This window comes from Paroedura picta, chromosome 1 (assembly GCF_049243985.1).
Source record: "Paroedura picta isolate Pp20150507F chromosome 1, Ppicta_v3.0, whole genome shotgun sequence".
Taxonomy (NCBI): domain Eukaryota; kingdom Metazoa; phylum Chordata; class Lepidosauria; order Squamata; family Gekkonidae; genus Paroedura; species Paroedura picta.
The window spans coordinates 24,779,685-24,798,927 of NC_135369.1; the positions used below are offsets into that span (position 1 = coordinate 24,779,685).

Below are 19,243 nucleotides of genomic sequence, written 5' to 3' on the forward strand. Positions count from 1 at the left end.
GGACAAAGGGCCTCAGCTCCCCCACCACAGCAGCAATTTCTAGCTACCACCTGGAGGTTGGCAACTATATGTAGGATAATGGGGCATCGAAGCAAGAAAGCTGTACAAAGACTTGATTGTCCGAAATCTGCTCTGATCCTAATCACCCAACTGCTGAGCAAATATGACCACATGATTTCCTAAAAGAAATCATTTCATTGTGGAACTGCTTTGATCACATGGCAAGGATTACAAAAAGCAGCCAATAAAGGGAATTGTCTTTATTGTCTCTTGTCTTTATTGGGCTATATACATAACTTTGAATTGGCTCTAGAGGGCTCTGTGCCTGGTTTGTCTTTAGCGTGAGTGCAAGCAGGGGTGGCCAAACTGTGGCTCTCCATATGTCCATGGACTACAATTACCATGAGCCAATGCCAGCATGCTGCAAGTAATCGCAGTCCATAGACATCTGGAGACCCACAATCTGGCCTCCCCTGCTTGCAATACTATTTCTCCCTTCATAGTCCTATGGTCTGTTCCTTCCATGCTGCTCTTCCAGTAACAGCTTTTGGGACCCCCAGGTTCCTTGTTTTGGGACTATTCACAGCAGAGGTTTTGTTGCCATTTTTCTTATTTGCATCACCTGTTGTTGTTAGGTGCGAAATCATGTCCAACCCCTCGCGACCCCATGGACAATGATCCTCCAGGCCTTCCTGTCCTCTACCATTCTCCGGAGTCCATTTAAGCTTGCACGGACTGCTTCAGTGACTCCATCCAGCCACCTCATTCTCTGTCATCCCCTTCTTCTTTTGCCCTCAATCGCTCCCAGCATTAGGCTCTTCTCCAGGGAGTCCTTCCTTCTCATGAGATGGCATCACCTACATCTGCTCAAACCCAGCAGCCCCAACTACACCATAGGGTCAGCTTGCCCCTTCCAAATGCCCAATAGCACCCGAGATTAATCATTGACAACTGTCCTGGTCATTGGGAGGGTCGACAAAGAGTAAGATCATCCCTAACTTCCTGGTTAAAAACATTCCAGAGGGACAGCCATGTTATTCTGCTGGAGCAAAAATAAATGGGTTTTATGGCACTTCCAAGACTAAGCAGATTTTGGTCTAATGCCAACGTTGGTGGACTAAACCCCATTTGACGAAATGGGCTCTCATCTGCAAAAATTTATGGTGGAATAACATCTGGTTAGTCTTTAAAGGATCTCTAGACTCCTGTTTACCATTAGCACTTGTGATCTGCCTTCCATCCAAATGCATGGAAAATGTATGTTTTTGCTGAACATAACCTTAACTGAGCATAACTGCCATTTGAATTTAAGGAGGAGACCTAGCAGGGGAAAATACATTAGGAGGTGTTCCTCACTCTATTTTACTTGCAGCCATTTAAATGGCCAGAATCTTAATTCAATTATGATTTTTTTTTTTACACAATGCTCCAATTTCAGGTTACGGCTAGATGGGCAGGTGGGTGTCAAAAGTATAGCTTTTTCTGGCAACTGAATACCTGATATCATTGCCTTAGAATTTAGAACAAGATGTTTCAAGCAGAAAAATGTTTGAGGAATGCAGAGCTCAAAGGTGAAGGCAAATCTTACAAAAAAGGAGAGGAGACAAAGGTGCTGACAGGTATTTGGCAAGAAGAGATTTCTCTCCCCCACCCCCAGCACCCCCCCCCCCACACACACACACACATTTTTCAAACACTGATCGTACAAGGCTGAAATCAGACCCAGGACATCTTGGTAGACCCTCTTGAGAGAGGAAAGGGAAGGCGACAGTAAACCGCTTTGAGACTCCTGAGACACTTTGAAAAAAGTGGCATATAAAAGCCAACATTTCTTCTTGGAATAAGTGAACATTGGATGTTGTAACAGCAATGACAATATTTGGCATTTACATAGCTGAGAGTACTCAAAGGATTTTACAGGCATTACCATACAATAGCCCTGCAAACAAAGCTCTTGTTTTCCCTGTATTGCAAACGTGTAAACAATGGCAGCTTTGCTGAAGGCCCCTTGTGAATCAGTGGCGGGGGAAGATTTTAACCTGGGGTTCAATGAGCTGTGATACATCATTGGCTCACAATGAATATGTCTGAATATGCCACCAAGAAGCCACATATGATATGACCACAATGTGCAGGACCATCTCTTCCCACAGAACTCCCAAAGGGCATCAAGATCAAGCCAGCAGAATTCGCTTAGGGTCCCCAGCCCCAAGGAAATCAAACGGGCCTCAACCTTCTTGGCTCAGGCCCTGGCCTGGTGAAATTTTCTCCCAATGAGATGAGAGCCCTGCGGGACCTTGAACGGTTCTGCAGGGCTTGTAAAATGGAGCCGTTCCACCAGGCCTCTGGGTGAGGCCCAACACCACCAATGTACAAAACTGTCCTCCCTATCAAAGCCTCATTCATTCCATCTGGGGCTGATAATTTTTTTCCCCTCTGCTCTCTCCCCCTCCTGCCTCTGAAAGATTAGAAATATGCAGCAAAGGACAGAATTGTTTTAGTTGTTAAGATTTTAATCATTCATTGTCTTTATGTTACGTGATGTAACTTGCTGGAGTCTGTGGAGACGGGGGGGGGGGGGGGGTAACAAATATAATATATAGTAAACTAATGAGTTTGTTACGCATGGTACCATCTGCTATGTCCCTCAGGCCCCAGAATGTTATGAGTCAGTCGTGCTCAGGTATCCTCCTGGCGTGCTCTTTTTAGAAATGAATTGCAGTCTGTCCTTTGGAAAAGGCTATTTTTAATTTAAGCAAATTGTATTGCTCAGCAGTAGATGCACCCCTGACTGGTGAGAAATTCTAGAGCCCACGTCTACAGAATCTATGTTTTTCCCCCCTAGCCAGCTCCCAGTTTTAGTCTTCCCGCCTTACAACTGGTTCAAAATCATTTCTATGCTACGCCTCACTAGCTGGATGGTATCATTGTTCGGGGGGGGGGTATTTTGCAGATTTTGCTGTTCTGTATGCACATATACTCCACGTGGATATTCTCTCTAGGGCTGATTCTGCACTTACTTTGTTTTTTTCCCCGGTGTGGATCCTGCTGAATTCAGATCGATTTGAACTCGGTCTTCCTCTTCCCCCCCCCTCCCCACTGAGACAGAAAGTGTTCTGCACTTGATTGGGAAAGCTCAGAAGGGGAGGAGGGAGCCAAGCCCAGACAGAGCCTATTTCTTTCTTTTCTTTTCTTGAATGTGTGGGTGGGTGGGGGGATTGAAGACAACAGAGAAGGGAGAAAAAAAACCACTAGGCAAATCTCTATCCACAGAAGTGAGGACTTCTGCAGTTTCTACAGAAAAAAAAATTAGGGCTTCCTCTTTAAGAAAAGCTAAAAGCCTTGGCTGGCTTGGCAGGTTTGGCCAATGAGAACTGGTCTACCGCGGAGTCAGCCGGCCAATCAGAACTGGTCTACCACGGAGTCAGCTGGCCAATCAGAACTGCTCTACCACAGAGGGAGTGCTTTCTCATGCTTTTTCAACCCGAATCTTCCAATGTTGAGGATTAAAAGCACTCCTAGGTATAAGCTGCACGGAGCTTTTATTGCGATTCCAGGTCGATTCAGTCCCTGCTGTCTACATGGAATACGATTTCCGTTTTGATTTGGGGCGATTTAAATATTCCCTCTGCAACAGACATGAGTGATCTGGCGTGACCCTACCTTTTCTTCGTGATTTCCTGCAGTGCTTTTAACCCTTGATAAATTTAAAAATCACATGTCTAAAATGTGCAGCTGTCTGCATTTCCCCGAACTAAAAACTGCCAAGCCTCCAATTGGTCAGGGCGTCCGTTCAAATGCTTCCGGCTGCGAAACTTTCCTGCCCAGATGTATTGTTTCTCTTTGTTTCCCTCTGGAATTTGTTTCCCTCTGGATTTGCCTCTTCTCTGAGAAGCTGCTGGCTGGCTGGCTTTCTTTTTTCTTTTTTAATGACCTTATTGCAAACCCGGGGAGGGGGTGGCGTTTACCTTCCAGTGCCTGCAATTTAGACCAAGCCTCCTATTTCAAAAGGACAGCTGCAAGCTTTCCCTGTGAGATAGATCAAATTCCCTGTAAGTCCCAGAGTGGGGGGCTGGTATTGGCATAATAGAAAATGGGAAAGAGATCACGAGCCGGCTCCCCCCCTCCCCCCCCCCCCCCCCCCGCGCGGAGCCTCAGGCTGATTCTCCACCGGCAGTCAAAAGGAGGCGAAATCCTCTGCCCTCCCCCAATCAAGTGCAGAGCACTTTCTGTTTCAAATGGGGGGGGGGGGAAATAATCAGGAAGACCCGAGCTCAAATCGATCTGAATTCAACAGGAATAAATAAAGTATGTACAGATTCAGCCCTGGATATCGCAACAAAATGGTAGGGTGACTCCGGATCAGTCCTGCTTGGTGCAGAGGGAAAATTAAAATCGCCCAAAATCAAAACGGAAATCGCATTCTGTGTAGACAGCAGGGACTGAATCGACCTGGGATTGGAGCTCCGTGCAGTTTACACCCTTAGGCCAGTCTCACCTGTAACCATGTACTCTCAGGAAGAAACATGTACCCTGTATTTCTGTAATTGTAGGAACCAATTCTTACTTGAGTCCAGATTCACTCCTGAACAGCCAGGTGTAAGAAAGAAGCCAATCTCTCACTATTTCTCAATTCTGTTCTAAAGGAGCCATAATTTTATGTTTTGAAACCTGGAATGTTTCTCTCAAACATGCCCTTCTAAGAGATCTTTAAAATGTACATGTGCGGTGTATGGTGAGGGAGGATAGAACTCTGAGACAGGCAGAATGATCAGTTAAAGTTTATTGAAAGAAAATGGGGATGTAATATTTAAATACATTACAGCATAAAATAAAATAACACAAACCAAAACAACAAGACCCATAGCACAGTTCCAATGTCTACACAAACCGGCTATCCAATATGAACTTCAGAGAAGGTGGGGACAGGGAGGAAAGAAAAAGTAGGAAAACAGAAGGAGATATTACTGTCACCTCCTGTGTGGAGATGGCCTTTGGGGTGGTTTATGAATGGTTCAGGTATCCAATGATCCAAGGGGACCACAGACATATACCAAACCAGAATTCAAGGAGGGATTGCTTGGCTAGAAGGCCAAGTAAGAACCTGGGTAGAGATTGTCATGAAGAACAGAAAACTGAAAAGCACCAGGTCCCAATTTTTTCTCCCAAGAACTCAGAGAGGATGCAGGGAAATCTTGTTCCTACCTCTCTACTCCCTGCTTTGACCCATAAACTTCCATCCTTCTCAAACTAGTCCTGACACATGCTTACCTCAGCAAAGTTCCACAGAAGTTCATTTTTGAGAACTTCTCAAGAAGGCTCAGAGGTCGAAAAAAGTGAAGCTCTGTATTCCAGTACCCACCATGTCCCTCTCCTAAGGAGGGTGTCGTTCCTGGTCAAAACCCTTTTTCCACGAATCTGTCTGTTCCTCTTCTGTCACACGCAGCAGCTGACCGGAGGAGGAGACAGGGGCTATATTGAAGGAGGTCTCAAGGTGACATGTGGCTTCCCTCTCCCTGGTCCCACCATTGCTGAAGGGCACGTGGTAGGCCTCTGACCTCCCTGTGGCTTGTGAGGAAATTGGAGGCGATGGGTGGCGGCTGGAAGACCAGTTTCCGCCACAAGAGACAGGAAAGCGGGGCGGATTGGGTGGATTCTTCTTCTTCCAAACTGGAATGGGGGGTGGTGGGGCAGCTGGGGGGGATAGGGGGCTGGCAGCTTCTGTCGAGACCCGCACTTTGATGCTGCTCTTGAAGTGTTGACGCCGGGCACCCACGTCCCCCAGAGGCATTCCAGCAAATGATAAGTCACTCGTGGGATATGCAGAGGCTAGCTGCTTGCAGTTTTCTCCTTCAGGGTTGTGTGGGGAAAGTGGCAGAGGGTCCATGCCCGCCCTCAAAGGGGACACCTGTGGAGTTGGCTGGGCAGGTTCCCTGGTGTTGAAAGACGAGCTCCAAAATTCTGGAAGGTGGAGGGGAGAAAAGCAATAAAGGGTTATTAAGATGGCTTGCTTCTATGGGAGGAGGTGGAACTGAGGAAGTCCCTCTCCCCATATTCCTTGATTTCCAGTTGCCCTTTTAGCCAGGCCTGGAAAATGAAAGGGAGAATGCGTATGATGTGGTTGCCAGGAAACGCGTGGAGAGCAATCCCTCCCTAACCCATCTGGTTCAATCACAACAAGCTCTATCTGAAGAAGTGATCAGTGACTCATGAAAGCATATAAACTGCCACACATTTTGTTAAGTCTTTAAGGTGCTACTGGACTCTTACTCTTTTCTACAAGCAGCAGCGTGCTAGGGAAAACTTGTCCTATCCTAGAATGACAGAATCATAGAGTTGGAAGGGGCCATACAGGCCATCTAGTCCAACCCCCTGCTCAACGCAGGATCAGCCCTAAGCATCCTAAAGCATCCAAGAAAAGTGTGTATCCAACCTTTGCTTGAAGACTGCCAGTGAGGGGGAGCTCACCACCTCCTTAGGCAGCCTAATTCACTGCTGAACTACTCTGACTGTGAAAAACCTTTTCCTGATATCTAGCCTATATCGTTGTACTTGTAGTTTAAACCCATTACTGCGTGTCCTTTCCTCTGCAGCCAAAAACATCCAACTTTGCACGTGGAAGGCCCCAAGTTCAGTGCTTGGATTCTCCAGTTAAAAAGAATTAGGCCGTAGGCCACACAAAAGGCCTTTGCCTGAGACCCTGGAGAGCCACCACCAATCAGAGGAGGCAGCCTAATCCACTGCTGAACTACTCTGACTGTGAAATTTTTTTCCTGATATCTAGCCTATATCATTGTACTTGTAGTTTAAACCCATTACTGCGTGTCCTCTCCTCTGCAGCCAATGGGAACAGCATCCTGCCCTCCTCCAAGTGACAACCTTTCAAATACTTAAAGAGGGCTATCATGTCCCCTCTCAACCTCCTTTTCAACCTCCTTTTGGTTTTACTTAAAACAAGAAAAAATTATTCAGAGTCCTGGGGATCAGCTTTGGCAGAGTTTGAATAGGCAAAGAGAGCGAAGCACCACGCTGCAGAATTAATGAAATAGGTTTTATTTAGGAAGAGAAATAACTATGCCTAGAAAGAGAGAAGAGGCCTAGCTAGCTAGCTATTGTCTGCAGTCCTTCTTCTGTTCAACTGCTGTTCTGGAGGCAAGCAGAGGGAAGTGTGCTCAAAAAGCAGGAAGTTTCCTATTGAGCCAATCAGGACACTGGAGGAGATAATCTGAAAATCATCAGGAAGCTCTTATCCTATCTATGCTAAATATACATCTCCTCCGATGCCCCCTGCAGGACACCCTTTATATTCTGCTCAGTGGATCTAGCCTAGTCCAACAAGGAGAAACGCAAGATGCAAATATTTAAAATACATTTAAATTCATAATTAAAAACAAAATTAAAGCATTGTACAATTATGTATTATTCCATGTTAACATTGATTGTAAGTAAATTAAATGTTCATGCATCAAATTAAATGTTGAGATATGCGACTGAGGGTAGTCTGCAGGAAGTCTTAGCTAGTTAGACCACCGGTCGGCGTATTGTAATTGTCGGTGGTCCTCCAGGTCTTAGACCCAACTCAGCGAAATCATTTTTTTAACTGGAGATTTACATGCAAAGCCCATGTTCTTCTGCTAAGCCTCATTATCTATGCATCTCTAGCCCTTCCAGATCAGTGCTGGGTCTCAGTGGGAGAACCCGTACTTTGCATGCAGAAGGTCCCAGTTTCAATCCTCAGCATCTCCAGTTTAAAAGATCACCTGTCTAAATAGTCTGGAGAACTGCTGTCAATCAGAGTAGACAATACTGCCCATGCTAGACCAATGGTCTGTCTGAGTTGTATAAGGCAGTTTCTGGCGCATGTTTAAATCACCGTAGGGTCTTCTGCATGCAAAGCTGGGGCTGCACCACTGAGACTATCTATCTATCTATCTATCTATCTATCTATCTATCTATCTATCTATCTATCTATCTATCTATCTATCTATCTATCTATCTATCTATCTATCTATCTATCTATCTATCTATCTATCTATCTATCTATCTATCTATCTATCTATCTATCTATCTATTTATTTATAGCCCGCCACTCCCACATGGAAGCTTATGGCGGGTAACAACAATAACCCACAATAAAATCTCCCCAAACAGTAAAACCTGATAAAATCCACCCTTGGTGGTGATTAAAAACCCCTCTTCCAGCTCTACAGGTTTCATTGCCATGCTTCAGGGGGAACAACAGTAGAGTAGCTCGATGACCTGGCTTGCTCAGGGAAGGACACAGATCTTAATTGCACTGGCTTCAACCAAAGACCTGGCAGAAGAGCTCCGTTTTACTGGCCCCTGAGGAACTGGGAGAGTTCCATCAGGGCCCGTGCTCTCCCAGGAGGGTAATTCCACAGGTCAGGGCCAAGACCGAAGAGGCCCTGGCCCTGGTTGAGGCCAGGCGAATTTCCCTCAGGGCAGGGATCTCCAACAGATTCGCACCCACAATAGTGAAGTACCCTTTGGGGGCATAAGGAGATAGGCAGTCTCACAGATATGTTGGGCTCACACCACAGAGGACCTTAGAGCAATGATTCTCAATCTTCTTAATGCCGCGACCCTTTAATACAGTTCCTCATGTTCTGGTGACCCCCAACCATAAAATTATTTTTAGCCAATCAGAATGGCTGCCTTAGAGCTGAGCACCAGGACCTTGAACCTGAGCCAGGTGATATTACCATATATGGCCACTGAAGGGCCTGGAGGGGGTGGGAAGGGGAGGGGCCCCGAGTGGGCGTGTCCACAGCTATGCTTCCCAACCAGATTGTGCACAATTGTGCCTCTTCTGGGGTTGCTTGAAACCTGAAGAATGTTTCAGGGGGATGGTAAAAAAACTGAGAAAAGCTGGAAGCTTAAGGAATGGTTACAGTTCTAAGACCAGGTCAGCCGAAAGACACTTACCAAGTCCCAAATGCGCAATGGCCTCTAGCTTTTGGCAGGATGAGGCCTTCTGGATAGGCTGGGGCAGATGCAAAGGGAGAGGGAGAATGTCCCTAGGGAGGGCAGGAAAGAAAGAGAGAAAGTCTGAAACGGAACCAAACATAAACAAACTAAAGTGAAACTTGTTCAAAATCCTGAATTCAGATTTCAAAATCAAATAAGAAAGCCCCTCCTTACTGGTCAACATAAGTGGAAGCATAGTCTTAATTTGGCAAAATCAGTGTTTTTAATATGCTGGGGTGTTTTTTTTTGGGGGGGGGCACCTTTAGGCAGCAGCATTCGAAATGGCACACTGCTGTAAAAACACTTAGGTGGAGAAAAGCTTGTTCACAGTTTGCCGCCCAGGAACACTTGCTTGAGAATAGCCACCACCTCCGGGCCCGGTGGCAGCTACAGCCAAGCCTCTGTCCTGCAGGAGATGGCTCAGGTTGGTGTCAAGGCCAGGGCTTCTGGATGGTTACTTACGGCGTGGAGCAGTAGGAAGCGATGAGATGCAAGAGGCTGGGAAACTTCATGTCAGAGCCCTCGAGCGAAATGACTGGGCAAAGGAAAAAAGCAAACAGGATTTACTGGTTAGAATCATGGAATAACAGAGTTGGAAGGGACCTCCTGGGTCATCTAGTCCAACCCTGTGCATTATGCAGGACACTCACATCCCTATCGCTCATCCACTGTAACCTGCCCTCCCCCTTGAACCTCAAAACTAGGACTGGGACAAATAGGTTGCCTGAAATTTTCTGTTGTGAAAAATGCAGTGTTGAGGGAGGTAGCAAGGACTAGACGGAGGGCTGTCCAGATAGACTGAGGATGCTGTCTTCTCACCTGTATCCAGATAAGGAGAACCTAGCTAAGGGAGGGATGGGGGTCTCCCAGTGCCCTTAGCTGTGTGTCCCTGCAGGCCCAGCTTATATATATGCCCAGCCACCAACATTTTGAGATTTGTCTGTGGGATTCAGTGTGGTGGAGTGGTTAAAGACTGGACTCGGATCTGGAGACCTGAGTTTGATCCCCCAAACCTCCACGAGCAGCCAGTTGGGTGACCTTGGGCTAGTCAGGTCGATATGCTGTTCTCATAGAGCAGTTCTCTTAGAACTCTCTTAGCTCCACCTACCTTACAGGGTGTCTGTCGTGGGGAGAGAACGGGAAAGGTGTTTTTAAGCCACCTTGGGACTCCTTTGGGTAGGGAAAAGCAGGGTATAAGAGACCAGACCTCCTCCTTTTTCTGTATATAATATTTCCTATATCACATTTGCCCATCCCTCTTCTTTCTAGCACACACAGATTTCCCATCTTCCATTTTATCCTCAAAACAACACTGTAAGGTAGGTGAGGCTCTGAGAACACAACTGGGCTAAGGTCAGACAGTGTGGTATAGTGGTTAGACTTGGACCTGGGAGATCCAGGTTCAAATCCCTGCTGTGCCATGGATTACTGGATGACCTTGGGCCAGCTACCCTCTCTCAGCCTAACCTACCTCACAGGGTTGTTGTTGTGAGGATAAACAGTGGTGCGGAGAACAGTGTTGGAAGCTATTTTGGAGGAAAATGGGATTATAAGTACCTAAATTGATAAATAAGATCACCAATGAGCTTTGTAGCTGATTGGGTACTTGGTAGATTCAGATGGGTAGCTGTGTTGGTCTGAATGAGCAGAGTGGCTCCTTTAAGACCAACAAAGTTTTATTCAAGGCGTGAGCTTTTGTGTGCACAGCACACTTCATCAGACAATGAAATGGGAATTACAAGACCCCCATATATAAGCAGAGGCTGGGTCATGGGTTAGTATACCACATAATGAAGATGTTTACCAGAAACTGAAATAACAAGCCAAATTTATTAGGCCATCAATCGTTTGGGTTCAACTCTAAGGGGAAAAAATAGTAAAGGAAATTTGGTTGTAATTTGAAATGCAGAAGCAAGACTTACTTTTCCTCAGTCTCAGCACTGAGTTGCACAACTGAAGAAATAGTGTGGTTACAGGCAGGTTGACCCAACTGTTTGAAGCCAGCTTGGTGTAGTGGTTAGGGATTGTGGATTTCTAATCTGGCAAGCCGGGTTTGATTCCCCACTCCCCACATGCAGCCAGCTGGGTGACCTTAGGCTTGTCACAGCCCTGTTCTCACAGAGCAGTGATATCAGGGCTCTCTCAGCCTTATCTACCTCACAGGGTGTCTACCGTGGGGAGAGGAAAGGAAACACAAGTGTAAGCCGCTTTGAGACTCCCTCTGGTAGAGAAAAGTGGCATATACGAACCAACTCTGCTTCTTCTTCATCTCAAGTCCTGCATATGCGGACAGTCCTCCTTTTGCAGGAAATAGTTCTGCTGTTTCAAATAGCCAGAAGCAGGGAACTGGGACTGAATACTTTGCCATTTAAGAAATGAAACACTTCCCTGTAAAAAGTGACTCAGTCACAGGGAAAAGGTGAGGCAGAATCTGCGCTGAATTTTTTCTGCAGGACATACAGGAGGGGAGCCCTGTTGGATTCAACGGTGGCCACCCTCGGGGCTTTCCCCAGCATCCTCCTCTTTTGCTGACCAGCTGGTTGGCCTTACCTGTAGGCTCCTGGTGGAGACAATAGGTGGTCACAAAAACTGGAGATGAATTGTCTGGGAGACGCAGGCAGAGAACCTGGCATTGTCGTGTGTTTGATCTGCGGACCAGAAAGGTCTTTTTTGGGGGGGTGGGAGGGGGAGAGAAACAGAAAAGTGGGGAGAGGTATATTATGACTGAGAAGAAGCAAAGTCAGGAGAGCACACCAAGAACACATGTACATTGTAAGAGCCACACAAGTAGAAGATTGGGTCTACTGAAAGGAAGGGGGGGGAATACCACAATGGCTTCTTTATGCACCCACAAACACCAGTCCTTAACTTCCCCATGTCAGGCCGGCTGTGCAGCCAAATGGAGGGCCATGGGGGGGGGGCAGCAGAATGGATTGTACCACTTCAGAGCGGAGGGTTGCATTTTTCAAACATCCCCTTCATCCACAAGACCTCTATGCGGGCCTACCCTTGTCCTTGATCCGGAAACTTCAGCTAGTGCAAAATGCAGCTGCAAAGGTCCTCACTGGTACACCTTGGAGGGCCCACATCCAGCCGGTGCTGACGCAGCTGCACTGGTTGCCAATTGCTGTCCGGATCCGGTTCAAGGTTTTGGTTCTAACCTTTAAGGCTTTATGTGGGTTGGGACCCACATACCTGAGGGACTGCCTGTCGCCCTATGTGCCCCGCAGGGCTCTACGCTCTGCGGGAGAAAACCTACTGGCCCCAGAGAAGCATGCCTAGCCTCAACCGGGGCCAGGGCTTTCTCTGTCCTGGCCCTACCTGGTGGAATGAGCTCCCGGGTGAGCTGCGGGCCCTGCAGGAGCTGTCAGCGTTCCGCAGGGCCTGTAAAGCGGAGCTCTTCCGCCAGGTCTATGGTTGAGGCTGGGGTTGGTGAAGAAGAACATTGCCCCCCTGGGGGGTTTGAAGTAGTCATCATTACCCTCCATCCCCCAATGCCCTTGTTCGGGTAGGGGAGAGTGGTATTTTCCGCCGTGTTGGGTATTTTTATAGTCTTTTAGTGGGGGTTTTAATGGGGGATTTTAAGACTACTGGAAATAAATATAATAATAATAATAACAACAATAACAACAACAGAGATGGAAGGGACCTCCAGGGTCATCTAGTCCAACTCCCTGCACAACGCAGGTACTCACAGCCACCTGCCCACCCACAGTGATCCCAATTCCATGCCTACAATGGCCTGCAGGTTCTAGTAGAAAACTAGCACAATAAATAAAGGATGAGGTCAGAACCTGTCTCATGGATGTGCTTAAAAAAAAACCCCCAACAAACCTGCAGGGAGTTTTTAAAAAGGTGATCTTCCTGCCCAAGATCTGAAGTGGTACAGCCTATTCTTCCTCTCCAGAGTTATACCACCTCCATGTGCAGACACAGCTTTAGTTAATTAGCAATGGCTGCTCCTCCATGGTACCATAACTGCAATCTCTCTTTCACCAATAAGCAAACCATGAAAAAGAACAAGGAGACTGGGGGAACAATCCCGTATCCCAAAGTCCAGTAGCACCTTTAAGACCAACAAAGATTTATTCAAGGTGGGAGCTTTCGAGTGCAAGCACTCTTTCTCAAACCAAATGAACAACCATCATAACTTTGGAGATTTAAGGCAAAAGCAAATTGTGGTAAATTAGTAAACTGTGTCATAATATTCAAATTAAGCCATATGATGCCATGTGATAACTCTTTGCTAAAACAGCTAATTGGTTCTTTTGAGCTCAGTTGTAGTTCACAATAGGTAAAGGTAAAGGTATCCCCTGTGCAAGCACCGGGTCATGTCTGACCCTTGGGGTGACGCCCTCTAGCGTTTTCATGGCAGACTCAATACGGGGTGGTTTGCCAGTGCCTTCCCCAGTCATTACCGTTTACCCCCCAGCAAGCTGGGTACTCATTTTACCGACCTCGGAAGGATGGATGGTTGAGTCAACCATGAGCTGGCTGCTGGGATCAAACTCCCAACCTCATGGGCAGACAGCATGTCGCTGCTTTACCACTCTGCGCCACAAGAGGCTCATTATAGTTCACAATAACACTGGAGAAATAAAACTGTCCACATTAGTAATTAATGGCAGACACATTCCCAGTACTCCAAACTGCACAAGCTGTGTGGTTAACAAGTGGAAAGCAACCAATTGGTATGAAGGGATCTTGATTAGGCACTTTTAAATGGGGAAAACTGTGCTTTGCTTTTAAAAGGGGAGATGTTAGAGGTCAGAACTCACCGTGCAAGGGCTTCCCATGCTCCACATTTTACGTCTATATTCCTAAACTCTCTGTCATTATTCCAGTATTTCTTCTCGTCCCTGAGCTATAGATCTCTTTTGAAACAAATCAATACAAACAGCTGAGCTAGGGTTATAGCCCGGCCTATAGACATTACCACTACCCAGCTGTTAACTTTTAAAGCTAGCCAAGTGTGCTGCCAACAAAGGCCAAGTTCCCTGGAGAAAACAGCTGCTTTGGAGGTTGATTCTTTTATTATACCTAGCTGACAACCCTCCCTTCTCAGACTCCACTCCCAAAATCTTTAGGAATTTCCCAACCCAGAATTGGCGACCCTAGAGCCTGACAAATACCCAAGAGTCTGTGTGAACTCAGCTACCTAACTAAATAATTTAGACAGAGAGTGTATTTGCGAACCAGACTCATAATTAATGTCACAAAGGGGCTGTTACAAGGACTAGGACACACTGAACTGTCAGTGTGGCTCACCCAAGCCGATAAAACGTACTAAACAGATAATGTTAATATAAACAGTCGAGATAAAAACCCCAGGACGTTAACACAGGAACAAAAGCTTGCTAGCATTATACAAACTAAAAAGTGTCCTTCTTATCATAATAAGATAGCATTCAGGGAGACTTCATGCCCAGCGTGCTTTTCACCCCATATCAGGCTTCTGTCAGGTTTGATAGAAAACCCTGTCATAAATTAGCCTGAGTTCCTCCATGACAGTTAGATTGCTTGGTGCCTGGGAGCTCCAGGTCCTATATCATGCCTGTTAGTTAAAAGTGAAACTATGTTATTATAGCCATTATCTCTGAATGTACTTTTCTGTGAGGCCTCTCGGCTGGGTCTGGTTCTGCTAACCATAACATCTTACCGCAGCTTGTAGACAGCCAAGGACATGTGAAAGTAACACTGTTTTTAATTGCATTTGTTTCCTCTTTCTTCCTCCCCTCCCTTGGGAACTTTCAAGTTAAACTTTCTATTTCTAAGAAGTTGTTTGTCTGCAATGTCTTGCAATGTCTGACAGCTTCTTCAAGGGGCAGACCAATGCTGTGTAAATCTGTGGGTCCAAAAAGGCCCCTACTGCTGTAGAAACACTCAACTAATGAATGGAGAGAACAAGAGCAATTTTTCAGAATTAAGCTTCAGGCATTCAACATGAAGATTCCTTGAATGCTATCTTATTAAGAGAAAATAAGAATGACACTCTTGCAGGGGTGGTCAAAGGGGCTCATGGGAATTGCAGTCCATGGACATCTGGAGAGCACACAGTTTGGCCACCCCTGGTAAAATGCTAGCAAGCTTTTGTTCCTGTGTTAACATCCTGTGTTTTTTTTTTCCTTGACTGTTTATATTAGCATTATCTGTTTAGTCCATTTTATCAGCTTGTGGCGAGACACGCTGATTGTTCGTAAATACTTGTCCTTGTAGTAAGTCACACTTTGTGACATTAATTATAATTCTTGTTATATTAATTATAATTCTTGGAAACAGTATCTGTCTAAATTAGTTAGGTAGCCAAGTTCACATGGCCTTTTTGGCATTTGTTAGCTCAGAGCATGGTCTTTGTGGTTTGTTTGCCCCTTGGAAAACTCTGGATTCCAATTCCAGATTGCTATTAACAACTTATCTTCGGGTAGGGCTCCTGTGCCCTGATAGAAGCTCTGCTTTCCTGTCGTCATTCTGTGAGAAAGTAACATGAACTACATTTCTGCCTGTCGTGTGAGATTTAAAAGGCACAGGAGCCCCAAAGGGACAACAAGGCAGCAAGCTCATCCAAGGGTACAAAAAGCAGATGGGGGCAACTCAAGGATAAAGTTCCCACCGTGTATTTATCCCCCTTGTGTTTTTTGTAGTTGTACAGGAATGTGACATTCAACAACTGCACATTGTAGACAATGGAATGTTTTAGATGCTGGATTTTTGCCTGTCCCATGCGTATTACATGCATAAGAGGCCTGCCGAAAGAACCCACACTTTCTAGCCAGAGCTTTGGCAAAAATTTAAGGCTTTTGTATTGTCATTGAACAGGCTCTAGGGTCTAAAACAGGCTTTCTCAATGTTTTTCCTGTTGAGAAACCCCTGAAACATTCGTCAGACTTCAAGAAACCCCAGACATGGTGTGATTGTTCAGAATACAATTGGGATGCATAGCTGTGTACACTCCCACCTACAGCCCTCCCTTTCCCACCCCCTCCAGGAGAGCCAGCTTAGTATAGTGGTTAGGAGCGTGGACTTCTAATCTGGCGGGCCGGGTTCGGTTCTGCACTCCCCCACATGCAGCCAGCTGGTTGACCTTTGGCTGGTCACAGCACTGATAAAGCTGTTCTGACCGAGCAGTGATATCAGGGCTCTGTCAGCCTCACCCACCTCACAGGGTGTCTGTTGTGGGGAGAGGAATGGGAAGCGAATGTAAGCCACTTTGAGACTTCTTCGGGTAGAGAAAAGCAGCATATAAGAACCAACTCTTCTTCTTCATCATTGGCCATTTTGGGAGGGGATGGGGGTTGACATATATGGTCATATCACCCAATAAATATTTAACACATTTTTAAAAAATTATAAAAAATGGATTAACTCCTGTACATTTGGGAAACCCTTCCTGGTCCTTCAAGAAATCCCAGGATTCCACAAAACCCTGGTGAGAAGCTCTGTTCTATGGTTTGGAGGATCTGGATGCAAATCTTGATTCTGCCAGGAACCTTCCTAGGTGACCTTAGCCGAGGGCCTCTTCCTACCTCGCGGGCTTGTTTTGAGGACAGCAACACGTATACTGTCCTGAGCTCCTTGGGGGAAAGATCAAATACAAATGCACTAGAGTGGAGGCCGAAAAAGCAAACTCCACGGATCCTCACCCCAGGAGGTTCACGTTGCAAAATGTGAAGGGCTGTGGCCGAATTGATGCCCATCTGGAGCCAAACGGGCTGGGTGAGGCGCAGCCGGCCCACCAGGCTGATGTTCCGTGGAGACGTCTGTGCCTCGTGCCGCGGATTGGCGTAGGGCTCCGGATAATCATAGATGGGGTTCCGAGTCATCCTGAGCTAGGAGGAGAAAGGAAAAAAACAGTCTTCTAAACACAGGGAAGAAGAGCAGAAAGGGCAAATTAGCACTTGGGAGATGGCTGTTTGTGCTCAGTGACTGACAAGCAAAGACTTGATTCCTTTCTCTCCCCCCCCCCCATACACACACACTTGAAGATGGATTTCTAAGCACTGCAAGGCAGAAATCCAACAGGTGCATTTTTCTCCAGCATGAACGCATCATCATTGGGAGGGAAGAGGGGTAGGAGAGGAAGCATATCTTGCACCCTGCCCATGCCATGGTACAAGAGCCTTGCTGGCGGCGCTGGGGTGACTGCCACCCTAAGCATGGTGGGGGCACAGCTGGAAAGAACATGAAATAAAAGAGCGGGCTCCGCACTGTTACAAAACACTGCGGGGGCGAGAGGGGAAGAAAAAAAACAGGGCATGAATCAGCTCCATGGCAGAACGCCACGGGTGGCTGCGAGCTGGGAAGAAGAGCCCGATTTTAGCACATGATGGCCTTGCCTGGTTTTGCCCCAGATAGAGAGGCAGGGAGTGCCACTTCCCTGCGAAGGAGGAGAGGGGGAAGGCTAAACCCCCTCAGCTCTCCCCCCCCCCCATGGCCCAAACAAAGCCAGTGTCTTGAAACTGTGCCTCCTTTCCCCTCACCTCCCCCTTTGATGGCTTCAACATAGCCCACATTTGAACGGGTAGGCTCCTTGGGGCACAGACCTGTCATTTTCTGCTTACGTCAACCTCACAAGAGTCACGCACATGGAAGGTTGCAGAACTCATCATTATATTTAAAGTTTGCCTGCCTCCTGGTGCCACGCCGACAGCACCTGCCCAAGGAAGGGGGCCTCTCCCGGAGTAACTGGATTCGTCAGCCAAGACGTCCTGACACAGTCCCACTGGCATGCCCCGCTGGCACCCCCCCCCTCCCAGGGCGGGGCACCCATGGCTGCACACCTAGCCCCAAAGCACATTGTGGGAAGCACGTCCAAAAGGGTGTGTGCGGAGTTTCCTCACATCATTACTAAAAGGGGGGCGGGGGTGAGAAACCCCTATTAATGACTAAATCCCATTTTCTTCTTGGGAACCCAGGAATCCTCTGCCCCCCAAAACACAGCCCCTTGACCCCTTGCCAGATTCAGGGCTCCATGCAGCACGCCCCCCCCCCCCGTAAGCCACTAGATCTTACCCCACCTGGAGAAAGGTAGAAAGAAACCTTCCGCTTTCTAGCCCGTGGTGCTCTTCGGCCCGAGCGATCTGCCCATCACATTCACCATCCCTGCCGGGCGGGATTACACAACGCGCGTGTCCGCAAACACGTGTCTTCCAAAAGTCAGGGAAGGGAAAGCGTCCAGTCCCGAGCCCCTCCTGCCCCGCAGCCCGACACTCACGCCTGTCTGCCGGCGGCCACGTCGGTCAGAGCCCCGCACGCCCCATCTCCGCCAGGCTCGCGCGGCTCTAACCCTTAGGCGGCACCGCCCTCCCCGGAGCCGGGATGCGCGGCGCAAGGAAAGCCCCGCCGCAAGCAAGGAAGCCGCCGGAGCCGCCGCAAGGGAGGAAGTTTGGCAAGTGGGGAGAGCCGGACGGAGCCCGCCCGCCCAGCCTCGCCTCCTCCCCTCCTTCCCATGTGATGCCTCCTGCTTGCCCTCCTCTGGCCGCCGTCCCAGGAGAGGGCGAGGCTCTGGGTGAGTACCGGGAAGGATGGGCACCTGGTTGCGCCTCCCGAGCCCGGCGCTTCGATCGGAAAACGCCGCCGGGGCTTTGCCGGCGCCTTAAACAGCCGCGCTCACGCCACGAGTCAGGCACGCAGCAGAGGACGCCTCTGAGCACGTGCAGAGGACGGCTGCGCAAAGGTGGACGGAGCAGGGGTTGGGGTGAGGGCTGTTGATCAGGAGGGACTGCACGGGGGGCGGGGAGGCGGCAGTGGGCTTGGACGCTAAGCTTGGAAGGGAGACCACCGAGGAAGGCTCTGCAAAGGAAGGCAAGGGCAGCTAACCTTGACCACTTGCTGGAGTCTCCCTTAAATGCACACACAGGTACTAGGGAATGAATGAAAGTAGTCATGCAAAAATAAGTCTCTGGTTTCTATGAAAGTGGGTCTAAAGGCCTGGACCCCAAATAGCGTAAGGAACATGAAGACACTGGCCCTAAACTGTAAGCTGGCCAGGAGTGAAAACAAATGATCTCAGAATGAAAACTACATAGAGTAAATAGAAAAACTAAACTACTTGTTTGCAAGGGCTTGGTGTGGGCAGCAGGCCTGGCAGAGCTGTGTCATTGCAGCTAGGCAGGCAGAAGTTGCCTGGAAGAACTTGAGAACAAGCAGGGACTTGCTGCTAATTCAACCATCCCTCGTCTTCTAAACCTCAGGGCTGTTTTGAATACCAGGACTCAGCTTGGGGTACAAGATTACTCCTGAGCATGGATAGAGCGTG

The 19,243-nt window shown here is 47.7% G+C and overlaps 2 protein-coding genes across 2 annotated transcripts in view; both read right to left on the minus strand.

Annotated features, from left to right (window-relative positions):
- The window catches only part of LOC143833108 (uncharacterized), a 31,902-nt gene extending 28,770 nt beyond the window's left edge, over nucleotides 1-3,132 (minus strand). The window contains exon 1 of the mRNA XM_077328526.1: nucleotides 3,021-3,132. The gene's annotated coding sequence lies outside the window, so the exon portion shown is untranslated. The remainder of the gene's footprint in view (nucleotides 1-3,020) is intronic.
- A 1,634-nt stretch (nucleotides 3,133-4,766) lies between these two features.
- Nucleotides 4,767-18,487, minus strand: RIN1 (Ras and Rab interactor 1). The gene is made up of 6 exons (XM_077328574.1): nucleotides 18,200-18,487; nucleotides 16,629-16,814; nucleotides 11,539-11,653; nucleotides 9,451-9,523; nucleotides 8,947-9,038; nucleotides 4,767-5,961 (listed from the first exon to the last, which is right to left on the minus strand). The coding sequence occupies exons 2-6, from the start codon at nucleotides 16,806-16,808 to the stop codon at nucleotides 5,375-5,377; spliced, it is 1,047 nt and encodes a 348-aa protein (XP_077184689.1). The 5' UTR covers nucleotides 16,809-16,814; nucleotides 18,200-18,487; the 3' UTR covers nucleotides 4,767-5,374.
- Between the last annotated feature and the right edge of the window lie 756 nt (nucleotides 18,488-19,243).

Coding starts and splice junctions, on each gene's coding strand:
- RIN1 (XM_077328574.1), bottom strand. CDS start 16,808: ATGACTCGGAACCCCATCTATGATTATCCGGAGCCCTACGCCAATCCG. Junction 11,654..16,628: donor TGCAACGTGAACCTCCTGGG/GTGAGGATCCGT, acceptor CCCCCAAAAAAG/ACCTTTCTGGTCCGCAGATC. Junction 9,524..11,538: donor TCTCCACCAGGAGCCTACAG/GTAAGGCCAACC, acceptor TCCTTTGCCCAG/TCATTTCGCTCGAGGGCTCT.